The following is a 14,656-nucleotide window of genomic DNA, read 5'->3' as shown; positions in this document are numbered from 1 at the left end:
ATTTAAGCTTATTAAGTAATTATAATATAAGGTTAAAAGATAGTATTCTCTAGTATAGGTATACTATTTACTTATCTACGCTACTTACTTATTACCTATATTATATTATAGATTTTAGTTATTATATTAATATTAGATTATTATTATAAGAATATTATTAATTTTTATTATTTTATAAATACTTAGTTATATTAATCTTTTAATAGTAAATAAAATAAAAATTATATTACCTTTATTAAAAGTATTTTATATTTAAGGTTATTAAGTAATTATAGTATAGAGTTTAAAGATAATATTCTTACTTATTTATTTATATTACTTATTTATTAACTATATTAATCTATATTATTTATTTATAAATAAAGTATATCTTTTATTATTTAATATATATTAATATAGTTTATTAAAAAGTATATATTCTAATATAAAATCTACTTTTAGTAGTACTTTTATAACCTTACTATAGTAAGAGAAATTAACTTCTATAGTACTTAATCTAATAGTACTTAAAGTAAAATAAGTTTAACTTATATTTACTTACTTATATTCTAAAAATAGATAATAGTTTTATACTAGTAAGGCTAGTCTTCTAGTTATTCTATATACTTTATATAAACCTTTATAAGTTATTTATATTTTTAAGGGGCTTAGTCTAGGTAGCTAAGCGTTAATACATTACGTGTAGTAAATAGCTTTCTATACCTTAGTAAGTAGTATAGTGTTTAGCATTACTATAGTAATACTAGTATAGATAGCTAAGTTTATTATACTAAGGCGTAATAGGGCACTTAGAGCTAGTGACGATAAGACTACTAATTTCTATGTCTACTAGCTTATAAAACTTATATTAAGCTAACAGAAAATAGCGTAACTACGTAGGCTATTCCTAAACCCGTGCCGCCACGTATTTTTAACGAGAATGCTAAATCTAAGCCGAGGAAATATATCTTCGAGTATTAGTTTATGGTACTTTATCAATATAGATGCAGGCAACTGACGTGACGGTGTGGTAAGCGATGACGTAACGATGTCAGTGTCCTTGAGGGCCTGAGTCGCGACAACTACGTGTGGGAGGCGCTGGTAGTAAAGGGCGGAACAGGTGGCATGAAATCTTCACGTTGCACATCAACTTCTAGTAGCTGGAAAAGAAAGAATAATCGTCCTAGAGAACAAACGTTAGGCTCGGCACTATAACATGACACCATAGAGGTCTGCAGCTTTCCCTGTTTCCCGTCACTTTCACCGGGCTTGTTCCAGTGCCAACCAGCCGCTCTCCGAGCCAACTTGCATTGCTTTACTCGGTGTCGTCCTTGTTCTTGAGACGGAATAACGCTAATAGAGTAGCATCTCTCTTGCGTTCAAGTTCGTGGACATCTTGGGTGCCAAGTTCTTCGGCGACGCTGTCTGCCAGAGCAGCCAGCCGTTCCGGAGTCCATTCGAATGCATGGGCTTTCATGTCCTCGATCCATTTCTCCGTAGCCGGCCCTAGATGCTCAAGGAGATGTTTGAAGCCATCACTTCCTCCTCCGCCACCCATTGCATTTGACATTAGCGGTCCCGTCACGGCCCAGCGCGGTCCAAGGCTGGACGTTACGCACTCGTCTGCCAAGTCGTCCTTTTGTTAATAAAATAAAAATAAAAATAAAATTGGAATCGTGAGCCCAAAAAAAAAAGATTATCTTACCGAGATCTTTGGCAGACATGATGCCTCTGCTGACCAAACTGTAGGCTTCGTTGCACAAGACGGCTTGGAGACGATTGGCTGCGAACCCGGGCACTTCCTGGCGAATGTGGACGGGCCTCCGGCCGAGCGACTTGTAGAATGACAGGGCAGCTTCAATGCTAGCTTTGGCAGTCTTTGGATGAGGCACGACCTCGACAAGGGGCATCAGGTGAGGTGGGTTGAACGGATGGCCGATGAGCACACGTTCTGGCGCTTTGCCGCATTGTGAGATGAATTGCGAGCTTGGAATTCCAGAGGACGATGACGCTATGGTGACTTCTGGACGAGTTCCCGCGTCAATCTCGCCCAGCAGCTTCGTCTTGACATCCAACCTTTCGGGCGCATTCTGGTTTTTTGTTTTTTGCATGCGCGCGGGTTAGCTCAAGCCCGCGTTCTTTTGTTGGGTTGGCGCGGCGCGGAGCGCTCGCAAAAAGCGCAAGCCATAAACGTACGTACCTCTTGAACGAAATCGAGCTCAGAATAGTGCTGCTGCATGCTGGCTCCCACAAACTGGTAATTCGACAAGGATGAATTGGGCGACAGCCCAACATCTTCAAGTGTAGGCCAAATGCCTTTGAGATGCGTCCGAAGCTTGCTTGCCGCATTCGGCGCAGGGTCGGACACCAGGACGCGCAGACCGTGGGCTAGGAACAAACCGGTCCACGACGCTCCAATGACGCCGGTGCCGATAACGCCGACGGTACGAATTGCCATTGTGAATTAAGAGTATATAACAAAAAAAGAGTGGTAGCAGGTTGTTTAGGCAGGGCGTAGCCGTTTGTTTATTCGAGAATTCGGATTAGGGGCCGCTACCTAGACTTAAATAATTGTACTTACAGCTGGGTGCAAGCGATGCGATGACGTACTTGGAAACTCTATTTGGGGAGCACATAGAAAAGAGGCTCGTCTGCGCATATCAATTTGAGATGTCATCCTTTTTCAAACTGATATCGGCCGTGTGTCGTCAATGCCCCGGTCTGGATGCTATCGTAGAAGCCAATGTTTTGTCTCGGACAGGCTATGCGGATCGCTCTCGGATGCCGCAGCTAATACGCTCGCCAAAATGCATAAAGCCGACCGTCGATAGGCTGACTGTAAAGACTTCACCGATGGCCAAGTTTCGGGGATTGCACTGATCGAGAAAGGCGCTGTTGGTCGTTGCACTCGTAGCTTGCTAATCATGCAAAGCAGCAACTCAGTGTGGCGGCGTCGTTTTAAGGGCTAGCTCTTGTACGGTGGTGGATCTGCTTTGTTATCGGCGCCAATCTACAGAATGATGAGCCTGTGCAATCAACGGCTATGTTGCTTATATTCTGAAATCAGATGGCAGTTTAATACCGCTAGGGCTAGTCTCTTATTCCCTTCTGTATACTCTGTGTAAAACTTTTATGAGTCGTTCATGTTTTTGAGATGTCCAGTCCGGGCGGCTGAGCGTTGACACATTACGTGCAGTAAACAGCTTTCTATGCCGTGGCGAGCGGCGCAGGTCAGAGACCTGAGAATAGATATCATGCCCAACACGTAGTCGCGGTCAGGTATACCATCACCAGCGGAGGAAAAGCCCGTAAAGAGGGTGATGTAAAGTCCTTCCACATCCCAACGCCAGGTGTCGCAGTATTCTGATAGGTGTGCGTTGAGTGCAAAAAGGGCTGATGGACAGGTTATGTACGACCCTTGAATGGGGCTTGAAGCCTCTAGTGGTGGCATAATCGAGGATCGGTATAGAATGGCAATGAAGAAAATGCATGCCAGTCGTCTGAAATCACCATCGCTCATGTCTGCGCCGTGGTGGCCGTCGGCTTTGACGTTGACGTCATCTTCCTCAATGTCCACCAAGAGGAGCAGCAATGCATCCTGAAGATGGGGATAATTTGCAAGAATATTGGACTTTGTCTCCATTGAATGGAGTACAAAGTGTTCCATATCTTGACTGAGTGAAAGAAACCACAGACACCGAAGGCGAGTGGCGGCCGACTCGTCCCCAGTGATAAGGCTGAGTGTGTAGAGCGATTGAGGAGCAAGCAAGCCCGAGATGTGATTCGAGCAATCGAACCACGTTTGTCGTACCATAAGTGTTGTTCTACGGAAAGTTTTTTTTTTGTTAGTATGGGATCAAAAGTCGTGCCCGGCCATCAGGTACTTACAGAACTGCAACCAGTGCAAGGCGCCCGTTACTAGCGAGTGCCTCAACGCCGCCGCGAGCGTCAAGCATCTGACGCAAGCCATGACGGTGGACTTGCCAATCGGATTCAGTCCCCCATTGTCGCTGTGTGAAATAATGTTAACTCAAGCATAGTAATAAGTGCCATGTGTGGACCGTACTTCATATGTCAAGAGTCTCAAGACAGCTGCAAACATGTCATCGCTGAGGGCTTTTACTTCGTTTTGTATCCATTCGGAGATGATTCGCATCGCCTCTAGTTTAAAATTCAGAGCGATTGTAGAGCATCGTCGTCCGTGGATCCGCGCCAGGTGCGCAGCTGCGTGAGCCATGCAAATATTAAATGACGCGGCATTTGACAAGTCAAGTGGCAGCCATACATCTCGCGCTGTGTTGAGAATTGGAGCTGGGAGATGGTGGGGCATCGTTGTCGCACTCGTGGAAAGCCCTGCGATGAGTGTAAGAACATCATCTAAATCCAAGGTGTATTCGGCATCGCAGCATACAGTGGTACAATAGTCTGTGATGCACAGTTGCTAGCCTGACAGGAAGAGTGTCAAACGGGTCCAGGCGGCCGCCACTCAGGGTTCCCATCGCGCTGCAAAGCGCCTCTGAGGTTGCTCGTGTCAAATCACCCATGCTAGGGAGCTGGTCATAGCTGGTCAAAGTACTGGATTTCGTGTCGGATGCTCTGTCAGCTTGATGTATCGCTGGAACATGATTGTGATGGACGCGCGGCCGGAGTGGCTGCAAATGCGGCTGTGAACCGCTGCCTGCGCTGCGTCGACCGCTTGCCCGCTGCTTTCGCATTCGCCAATGAGATTTCATTGCATGGCTCCGTAGTTCTCGACTGTTTGACTCGGTAATAAACTGGAAGTCGCCAGCATCTGTGGTGCTCTGCGAATTTACAGATGCAGACATTTCGAGTTGCAAGCTCCCAGGAGCAATCGCGCAGCTCCAGCCAGAGCTGTAGGATAGCTAATGAGGTCGAATTGGCTATGACCTGAGAGATGGCTTGCTGTTAAAAATGCACAGCATTATTTTGCAGTGTTTACTCACGATGGACTCAATACACCGAGCCAATCTAGTACCATCATGATACAATTGCTCGATTCATCTGTGCAAAATTCAACCTTCTGTTCTTCGCCGTCACGATAGCTCACCCATGATGCCCAACTATCCAGTCACGGAGCTATCCTTGCAGCTTATTCAAGTGGACGCCGACGTCAATATAATTGACAAAGAAAAAGCAAAATGGTCTCGGCAAGCTCGGTTACAGGGATACCCCGCTCGATAGATTGGCTGCGCTTTGGGAAGTGGTGATGTGGGCCGCGTTCGCTGCACAATGTGTCATATGAGGTAGTGGCTGGGGTGTATGTATCGTTGAAAAAAAAAAAAAAAAAAAAGGACTCTCCGTCTGAAGAGAAGATAAAATGGAAAATTAACCCGTTATCATAAAGAGACTGGTTGCCATGTTGGTTATGCTGGCAATTCTGGTCCGCAGGGCTACTGCGGGGCGGGTGGTCCTCACTATCATGATATCATATGCGCTAAATCCCGCCCCCGAGATTCTAGCCTCGACCATGCTCATAATTCTCACGACCAGCACTACGCTGTGCTGTCAACTCCACTGTAGCTTTTCTGGCCCGTCAATGTCATCACAAAGCGCCAGTTGAGAGCTCTGGTTGCCACCTTGTGTGCTTGGGTTGAAGCTGGCATTCTAAATAATCCGCGGGGCTACTGTCGCTAATTACCTGCCAACTACGGAGTACACTGAGATGCAAGCTCATGTGGGGAGGGTGTGCACCAAGTGGTGGCTGAGATCACTAGGTAGTATTACCCTTTTTGGAAATACTAAAATAGGGAAGAAATCTGCTCGTCTCACCCCCTCGAGAATGCTGGCAGGGCTCAAGATATTTCGCTGCTGCTTCGAGACAGCAAAGCAGGAATTTTCTGAAACTTTGTACAGCGCAGATATAATGCTTGCGGGGGAAAAGGTCGATACGTCTTGTGTCATTTATTGGTATCTAAAACTAAGCCATGGATGCGCGAAACGAGAATTAAATTGTTTCGAGAATACTTGTTCAATTCAAAAAGGCTAATACAATTCATTGAGAGATTCGTTATGAAGCAAGCTATAACACATTTAATAGACTGACTGTAGATTTACTCGTCGTCAGCATCACGAGGGTCATGTTGCTGCCAGAACTTCTCATAGTCCTCCCAGGTCTGAGACGGGAACTGCAGAGGCACAGTAACCGGGCCAAATGGTATCTTCTTGTCCTCAAACTCGGCCAGTCGCGCCCGCGTTGCCGGCTTGGACTTGTTGACGCTGTACACGGAAATTCTGTGGCACGAGCTTGTAACGTGCAATCCCCAGTTCCATGCAGTTCGCACATCGGGGGGCTGCGTGTTGAGAGAATTGTCCCAGCAGCGGACAACAATCTCGACCCATCCCTCAACGTCGCACGGCAAGTCAAACTCCCACGTGCGCCACGACCACTTGCCCTTTTTGGACAGGTTCTCGAGCGGCACAGTGTACCAGTTGAAGCCGCCGTCGTTGGACAGCTCCACGCGCTCTGGCCATCGGCCGCCGCCCGAGTATGCCCATCCCTTGCAGCGAATGCTGCCATTGTGGATGCAGACCTGCTTGGTCCACGGCGACATGATGGCAGAGCTGACGGGCATTTCCTGGATCTGGATTCCGTCCGTCATTTTAAAATTGTGCTTGCCAACCTGCTGGGGAAAGTAGAGGTACTCTGCACTCTGGACCGGGGCGCGCGAAGGGTTCTTGATGGCCTTGATGCGATAGAGCCACTTGACACTTCTGGCTCCAATGTAGCCAAAGACGACAATGCGAAGCGGATAGCCGTGAATAGCGGGAAGGGGTTCGCCATTCATTTCCCAGGCTAGCATGACCTCGTTTGCCTTGACTTTGGACCACGGAACACTGACAAGATAGTTCATGGTCTTGTCATCTTTAAAGTAAGTGTCGGCACCATAAAACTCCAAGTGTTTCGCGCCGTCCACCAAGCCGCCGCAGGCCTTGATAATCTTCTTGAGGCTAATACCCACATAACGGGCATTGCCAATGGCGCCTTCCGCCCACGGCGCCTGAGGCACTTCGTCGCCTTGGCCAGGGTACTTGAGAATCTGCTCAATGCGGCGCGTGCCCGAGCATTGGATCGTCACTGTCTTCTCCATGCGTGGGTATTTGGATTCGTCCATGATGTCATCAAGGGTAAAGCTCTTGGGGTTTGCAACGAGACCATCCAGCACGAAGCTGTAGTCATCCTTGTTGATGATCGGGATGCCACCGTGGTTCCGCACAAAGTGCAGGGAATTTGGAGTGATGGCCTTATTCGTAACCAATCGTTTTGGAGGTTCACCATTGTAGGGAAACTGCAAGAGATGCAGCATATCAGGGTGTTTTTCCTTGAGGACAATGTCCCATGAATCATCGGGGACCGTGGTAAGCTCACCACCGATCGCATGATGCCACATCTTCCAGTGTGTGCCAGGGAGCACAGGATTCGTGCCGGGAATTGGACCCAGTTGGAACTCTGGGTTTGGCGGAAAGGTCTGGGAAGTAAGGATCTTGTGCGCCGCGGCCTTCTTTTCCGGATAGTTTTCCCACTCTACAAAGCTAAACGGGGGCGCAAGTCAGCCAAAGTCAGACAGAACAACAGTCTACACAGTTTGCTCACCCAACCCAGCCCTTTCTCTCACGAGTGAAGAGCTTCTCGCGATCGCCCACTGACTCGATCGCTTTATCATCCTTGGTGAGAGGGCCAAAAGTCTGAATGTCCAATGCTTTGGTCTCAGGCCCGGTCATATCCAGGACTGGCAGCACAGCTCCCGACAGTCCCTGCTCAATCTTCCACTCATCTGGACGATTGGTAGTCTTGAACTCGAATGCCTTGGCGTGTAATTCGGCTGCGTCGTTTTGCGCCTTGGAAGCCGTGGGTGCTTTCGTTCGCACGTCGACTGGCGCCTGGGAAGCGTCGGGTGCCTTGGTTTGCGCCTTGGCAGCAGTATTTGTTTTTCTTGGTGGCATGGTAGAATGTATGTTAATTGCACGTTGGCCAGTTTCGAACTGCGTCCCAGTCAGATGCAAAAGTATTTATGTTCCCAACGATTGTTGTGTTGACTAAGCTGATCCTGCTTAATGCCCGCCCAATGCCGCACACATACCTGTCCCACACTCGATGATGAGACATGCTCTACTGCGTCCGATGAGAGTTAAGCCAGAAGTGGTAAGACCAGGATCCAATCGGAGTCGAAAGTCATCTTTGCATGCTGTGGCTAATGCACGTATACCCCCTGCCTCACGGACGTGGAGGTCAAATATACTTTGGCTTTGCTGCAGAGGCAATTACGTCTGTGGCAATTAAGCCAGAATTGGCAGGACCATGATCCAATCATAAGCTACAAATGCTTCACCTCCCGTCTGAGGGGCATGGACCCGCTGCCACAGGGAGAGACTTTTGAGGTAATTTTACAAGAAAAGCAGTTATACCAGAAGTTGAACCGGAAATGGCAAGACCATGGTCCAATCCTAGCGTGGAAATTCGTTTTGTCGCATGTTGTGGCTAAAGTAGTTCATTTTCCAGCATTTCTTTCCTTTACACATCCACCGTAACGACTCTGGATATACTGATGCTTGACCAGTCAAATCATGTCGTTACAGTGGCATTCGGCTCCAGTGGATGGCGAGCTTACTCTTTCCCACGCTCGGAATGTACGGCTTCTACTGATATGTAGATAGCGGGTTGGCGGGGCAAATGGCTAGAGGGGGTGGCGTTATCGTGTGTCGATCGCACGATCTCCACGCCCATAGCTCTGTCACGCATGCCCGGCATGCCTCTTTAGCTAATGGTATCTAGTTAGAAGGATATCACCAGTACACTTGCCAGTGGTAAGTGCCACAAACAGTGGCAGACAGCTTTTAGTATTACCGACTGACACGACTCCCATAGGCCAGCCTACTGACAACTATCTATGCATAGGCTTGCGAAGTCAGCGATAACTAGTTCCTAGCGAAGCGGCTCTTGCCTCTAATTAATTTGCCATAGCGGAAAAAAAGAAACGGAAACGGTATCATGGCAACAGTGAGAAACGCCAACAAAGATGACGCCCATTGATATCCCAATTTCTCATACATGTGCTCGCCGAAAAGCGGGAATACAGCTTCACTCGCAGATTAGCCTTGATGCTAAAAACTACAAGGGATGTCACTTGACTGCCTAGATGTACATACCAGCAAAAATGCATCGGATGAAGCCATTTGCCGCCATGGCGCTCGCTGCGTACGTTGGATAAGCATCAACCTGGTGCAGGTTCTGTTAGTTATTCGTTTCCAAAGATCAAGGGGAGTAATTAAGCAAGCCCGAAAACTCACAAGAAACCCGAAAATAGAAGTGAATAGCAATAGTGCCCTAGTTTGGTTTCATCACGTCAGCTCTGAACTGCCATCTTTTGCACATCAATCCTTTATATTTACCCGAATCCAAAGATGGCAGATCCTATGATTGGAAAGATCCAGTGCACCCAGGGGAATGTTGTCCAGCCAAAAATGAACATGCCAACAGGCACAATCAACGAGCCTACCATAGAAGCAGGAAGTCGAAACTCGGGCTCGCTAGCACCTGCGATACCCGTTTCTTGTTCATTGTTGTGGATAAGACGGTTCCGCGCTTTATTCCATAGCGGATTCATAAAGATGGCGCCGATCATGCCAAGACCAACTCCTAGGAAGGATAGGCCAACTTGCCACAGATTGAAGCCATGATTGTTGACAAAAACTAGCGGAAACGCGTCAAAGAACAAGTAGAGAATGCCATGCAAGAGTGCTGCAAAAATGCAGAGGCAGAGACACATGGGTTCAAGGATGAGAAGCTGAAATGGTCGGGTTAAGGAGTTGCCAATTGCATGTGCAACAGACCGATGCGCTCTTTCAATAGGAGCGAACCATTCTGCATTGTTCGTCTCTTTGCGAAGCCTTCTCGCCTTGTTCCGTAACAGGACCGGATCTAGAAAATATGAGTTGGGAAAAGAAGTCGAATAATTGAAGTCCATGAACTCACGAAATGTTTCAGGAACAAGAAAGATGATTGCTAGCCACAAGACGAAAGACCAAATGATCAAAACGTAGTACGTCCATCGCCAATCCAAGTAAGAGCAGATCAAACCTCCAATCAGAGGACCAAGACTTGGCCCGATAAAAGGCGACACTGAGAAGATAGAAATCGGGTGTTGTAGCTGCGCCTTGTCGAAGAGATCATGAATGGTGCCTCCAGCCACGGCGAGGAAAGCGCTGCCAGCGAAGCCGTCAAGGAAACGGAAAACGAGGATCACGCCAATGTTCTTGGCGACAGCCTGAGGTATGATGAAAATAACATAGACGGTCCAAGAAATGACGTAAATGGGTCGCCGACCGTAAAATTCGCTGAGGGGGCCAAGAGCCATGGGACCGAAAGCGATACCGAGGACGAAGAGGGAGAGACCAAGAATAGACACCATTCTTGAATTGCCGAACTCGGATTCCATTTGCTGGTATGTCGCGATGTAGATGGAACTGGCGCATGTCCTGAATATGTTGCATTAGCTTGATGGAGTTTTTTTTGACGGCGCGAACACTTGAACTTACATGCACAAACTGACAAAACAAATAACAAGGACGATTCGCCATTTTTTCAAGGTGCTGTAGCTGCGAGGGCACAGAGGATCCGCATCACCACCTTCCCAGCCAACCTCATAACTATCTTTTTCCGTGCTCGGTGGGCTCTGTAAGTTTTGGTCTGCCGGTACGAGAACCGGACTTGGAGTCTTGATGTTCTCGTTGACCGACTGCATTTTGCCGTCCTTGATTTGCTCGTTCATGCCTTTTGCGAGATCAGTTTGCTCAATCGATGCTGGCTTGTATGGAAGTTACTTGCTGCGATTAGTTGGACCTGAATCGATGCAAAGACGAGAAATCGCACAACGTCCAAAGATTCATTGATGATTTACCCTCCAAAAAGCCCCACTACCTTTGTTCTACTGTTTGCGTTACTTGGCAGGAGTAATCATGGTGAAATGCGCCGACGCGCCCCTGTGTTCGGAGGGTTGGCGAAGGGCTGGAACGGAGCTGGCGGACTACGATGATGGCCATCTGAAACAATGTATATCCTGCTGAGTGGCGTGACGAGTCGCATTATTGCCGTGAGTATCTGCCGCTGCAATCAATTCAAGATCGAGAACAGGACAAGGGCCAGAACATTTCCCGTCCGAAGTGTTCCATCAAAACAAGGCTAGATTCTAGACCAGCCTAGGCTCCACCAAACCCTCCGCATCATTTCTATTGGCCAGCCGGGTTTGGGACGGATTGCCCATACTCCAAGGCAGCTATACTTTATTACACTACGTCGCTCGTCCAATGTAGATTATTTTGAGAGAAGAAGCAAGAAATATTTTTCTTCTACATTTGTCGCTGTCGCATAGTATACAATGTAGATAACTTTGAGAGAAGAAGCATTAAACGTTTTTCTTCTACATAATATTTTGATCAAACCCGCTTACAATGGCTGCGACGACTACGGAGCGTGGCTACCACAACACATCATCGTCATATGTTCTCCCCAATGAGTGCGATCATTCAAACACAGTCTGAATCGAGCTCTTCACTAACATGTAACGCGTAGTGCTATTGAGCAGGATCGACTCGATGCGCAAGCCGATGCCATAGTAGCCATGATTGGGGGTGATCCCTTTCTGGCGTACAATCGCCATTTTACAAGCGCCTCCAAGGCAGTCGATATTGGCTGCGGAACTGGTGTTGCAACCATTCAACTGGCTGCTCTGCTGCCCAGCGCAAAAGTGGTCGGTGTTGACATTACTCCTGTTCCTGCACCTGCGATTTCTGCTGCCTCGCCCAGACTGCAATGGGAGACGGGCAATATCCTGGATGTCGACATTGAGAAGCAGACCGACAGCCTCAGCCGGAGCGCATTAGCACCAACCTCTGTTGGCTACTTTTTCGGACGCATGTTGTTCCTGGGTATCAACGACTGGCGCAAGTACTTCCAAGTCGCCAGCCTTGCGCTTCAGGACCAAGGGATCATTGAGCATCAGGACCTGGATTGGAAGTTCTATCGCGTCGGCACAGACGAATGCCTGAGCGATGACTGGAAATGGCACGCCCTGCTCATGACGGCCGTCAAGAAAGCTGGTCTCTCTGACGCATCCGGATCCAACGCGGCCTCTTTCATGGAGATGGCTGGATTAAAGGTGATTACAGCTCAGAAGTTTGAGTTTTCGTTTGTTCCGTCGGCCAAGACTCCCAATAGTCAGGCAATGGGTCGATATGTGCAAGCGAAACTGATGCCAAACTATCCGGAGCTGATGCGAAAACTCTTGGGCCTGCTGAACATTACCAACGACGAGATGGAGCAGCTGATAAACGACGCGTTGAGAGACCTGTCGTCCGAGGAAGGAATTCATCAGAAATACACTGTCACTATTGCAAGGAAAAGCATAAGCTAGATGCTATTTATTGTGCTGAATTTATGCTTTTACCCCGTAAAATTCTTGGCAATAGAATTCAGCTGTCTCGTTTATACAAGACTACAGTGCATCCAAATAATTCCGCTCGTGACCTAAAATCCCACTACAAGACCTACTTTTAAACCACTGATATTATAAGAGCTAGTAGCCAAATTTTTATGGGATTTGGGGTCGTGAGCGGAATCTCTTCAGACCCACTGTAGATTAAATAATAAGTAATAAATCATTAACGAAAGGTCGCCCCTCACAAGTGGAAAATTGCATGCGACTCCATCCAGGGTGACGCTGGTGAACGCAACTTATTTTAGCTCAAATGTTGCACCAAAAATTAGTTATCGAATGCCTGCTGTAGGGTAAAACACATCATCAAACGAGCGATGCGGTACGGGCTGATAGGTACAGGCTACAGGCTGTGTGACTCAGCAGCTAATGTACGCGTCGTATGCCGTGGAAAACGCTAGCCTGCGGCAGGAACTAATTATGGCTGGTCCAAGAACCCAAAGTTAACAACATTATTCTCTTTGGCTCTTGAGCCTGCTCCATGCATCTCCATGCTCCGGCTGAGATGCAACATCGCCCGTCCCGCTCGCTACACGCTACAAATCAGGCTACCGTCCCCGGCCCCAGTAAGCCGCTGTTCGATTTTCGTCGCCAGCTTGAACAAAGACTGTTGCTTACTACTCCTCCCTTGATTTTCATCTTGTCCTGCTCCCCTTCTTCCTCCTGACCAAACGCCAATACTTGTCGAACTTTCGAATCAGACCGGGCAATGTAGTTTGCATCCTTCCTTGTACCTACTTGCCTGCAAAGCCTTGCGTCACAACTAGGTGGCAAATTCGGAACCGAAAAGCGTCGCTTTTCATTGCCGCTTGAACTCCCACTAATGCTACAGCGATACCACCTAAAGCGTCAGCATGAGCCTCATCAGGTCCACCTGCGATCGTTGCTACGCCGCCAAAACGCGCTGCACCAAAGATGCGTCGTCCAAGCGGTGCCACAAGTGCATACGCTCAGGTGTAGTCTGCAACTACAGTCCGCGCGGCCAGGCCGGCCGTCCGCTTGGTTGCGGCATAGGCCGGTCAAGCTCCTCCAGCCAACGTCCAACCCCAGCCATGAGTGGTACGTCTCGACGCTCGCCTTTGCATTATACTTGGCACGGAATCTGACAGTTGTCACACAGCAGACACTCGATCCGTCACTCTGCCCAACTCGTTCGATTGCAGCCCCGACCTCTTCAGCAACATCCCCACAGAAGAGAATACCGCCGCCTACCCATGGGACCACCAGCCCTCTCTAGACGACTATGGGCAGCTTCTTCTCCCCCTTGACGAGGCGATGCACGGTGGCACGTACACAACATCAAACGAGAGCTCAAATGCTGCCGCCGACTTTTTCTCATCCTTGGAACCTAGCAGCGCCCAAAGCTCTAGCAGCGGTCCACACCAAGATACCAATTCTAGCAGCGAGGCGCCTTCTGCTGCCGCCTCGCCCAGGAGCGAGAGCCTGCATGGCCGGCTCGTAGCTACGCACTCCGAGCTCATCGCCCTCTCAGAGTCGCTTGCAGTGTCTTTCGGCATGACCGACGACATGGACGTCATATACAGGCTTAGCGCCGACATGACCGACATACTTCAGCGCCTGAGGAAGAGTGGGCTATGTTACCCGCCGACGCCGGTTGCAAAGTGCCATGGCATGACTTCTCTCCTAATATTGGGCTGTTACAGCTATCTTCTTGAGGCCTATGAGCTTGCCATGGAGAAGCTGCGACACGAGGTGCGAGACACGGGTTCTCTGACCGCGCGACAGCAACGGGCTGCGTCACCCGAACGAGCGCCGCGAATCAACATTGGAGGCATCAGGCTGCAGGTATCGAGAAAGTCGGCCGCCGAGATCCACCTGCAACTAGTCTCCCAAACAGCCCAGAATCTCCGGGATTCGCTCCGGCAGTTTGTAAAGCAAACGGCAGCCCCGCGCTGCTCCATGGACCTGGACGACGACGACGAGAGCGTGGCATCGAACCATTCTGGGAGCCGTACTAGGGAGATGGACCGCGGCGACACCATTGCTATTCTAACAACATTGGCAGAGCAGGAGTTGCGGCGACGAGAAGGTAGCATTTTCCAGTACATACATGAGAGCGCCGCCAAGGAAACCGCGTGACTCTCTGTACGTAACTGTCATACGAACGCGATACTCTCAAATCGTCCATCATATTCGTTGTACTTATT

The 14,656-nt window shown here is 48.6% G+C and overlaps 6 protein-coding genes across 6 annotated transcripts; 2 read left to right on the top strand and 4 right to left on the bottom strand.

The window, feature by feature from the left end:
* Positions 1-1,294: 1,294 nt before the first annotated feature.
* On the bottom strand, positions 1,295-2,437 carry BBA_00097 (3-hydroxyacyl-CoA dehyrogenase; the record flags this gene model as incomplete). Its single annotated transcript, XM_008595194.1, has 3 exons — positions 1,295-1,602; positions 1,685-2,069; positions 2,180-2,437. 3 exons carry the CDS (start codon positions 2,435-2,437, stop codon positions 1,295-1,297), a joined length of 951 nt encoding a protein of 316 aa, XP_008593416.1.
* A 304-nt stretch (positions 2,438-2,741) lies between these two features.
* BBA_00096 (uncharacterized protein) lies at positions 2,742-4,805 on the bottom strand (the record flags this gene model as incomplete). Its single annotated transcript, XM_008595193.1, has 5 exons — positions 2,742-2,897; positions 3,170-3,803; positions 3,868-3,989; positions 4,046-4,332; positions 4,391-4,805. The coding sequence occupies 5 exons, from the start codon at positions 4,803-4,805 to the stop codon at positions 2,742-2,744; spliced, it is 1,614 nt and encodes a 537-aa protein (XP_008593415.1).
* Positions 4,806-6,050: 1,245 nt separating this feature from the next.
* On the bottom strand, positions 6,051-7,941 carry BBA_00095 (oxidoreductase molybdopterin binding domain-containing protein; the record flags this gene model as incomplete). Its single annotated transcript, XM_008595192.1, has 2 exons — positions 6,051-7,530; positions 7,592-7,941. 2 exons carry the CDS (start codon positions 7,939-7,941, stop codon positions 6,051-6,053), a joined length of 1,830 nt encoding a protein of 609 aa, XP_008593414.1.
* A 1,189-nt stretch (positions 7,942-9,130) lies between these two features.
* BBA_00094 (major facilitator superfamily transporter) lies at positions 9,131-10,739 on the bottom strand (the record flags this gene model as incomplete). The annotated part of the gene is made up of 5 exons (XM_008595191.1): positions 9,131-9,226; positions 9,286-9,322; positions 9,388-9,916; positions 9,971-10,473; positions 10,534-10,739. The coding sequence occupies 5 exons, from the start codon at positions 10,737-10,739 to the stop codon at positions 9,131-9,133; spliced, it is 1,371 nt and encodes a 456-aa protein (XP_008593413.1).
* Positions 10,740-11,445: 706 nt separating this feature from the next.
* BBA_00093 (methyltransferase domain-containing protein) lies at positions 11,446-12,407 on the top strand (the record flags this gene model as incomplete). The annotated part of the gene is made up of 2 exons (XM_008595190.1): positions 11,446-11,510; positions 11,567-12,407. The coding sequence occupies 2 exons, from the start codon at positions 11,446-11,448 to the stop codon at positions 12,405-12,407; spliced, it is 906 nt and encodes a 301-aa protein (XP_008593412.1).
* A 935-nt stretch (positions 12,408-13,342) lies between these two features.
* On the top strand, positions 13,343-14,588 carry BBA_00092 (uncharacterized protein; the record flags this gene model as incomplete). The annotated part of the gene is made up of 2 exons (XM_008595189.1): positions 13,343-13,547; positions 13,609-14,588. The coding sequence occupies 2 exons, from the start codon at positions 13,343-13,345 to the stop codon at positions 14,586-14,588; spliced, it is 1,185 nt and encodes a 394-aa protein (XP_008593411.1).
* Positions 14,589-14,656: the final 68 nt, after the last annotated feature.

The sequence above is a fragment of the Beauveria bassiana genome (assembly GCF_000280675.1).
Source record: "Beauveria bassiana ARSEF 2860 unplaced genomic scaffold BBA_S00001, whole genome shotgun sequence".
Taxonomy (NCBI): domain Eukaryota; kingdom Fungi; phylum Ascomycota; class Sordariomycetes; order Hypocreales; family Cordycipitaceae; genus Beauveria; species Beauveria bassiana.
This window is presented reverse-complemented; position numbering and strand designations above follow the sequence as displayed.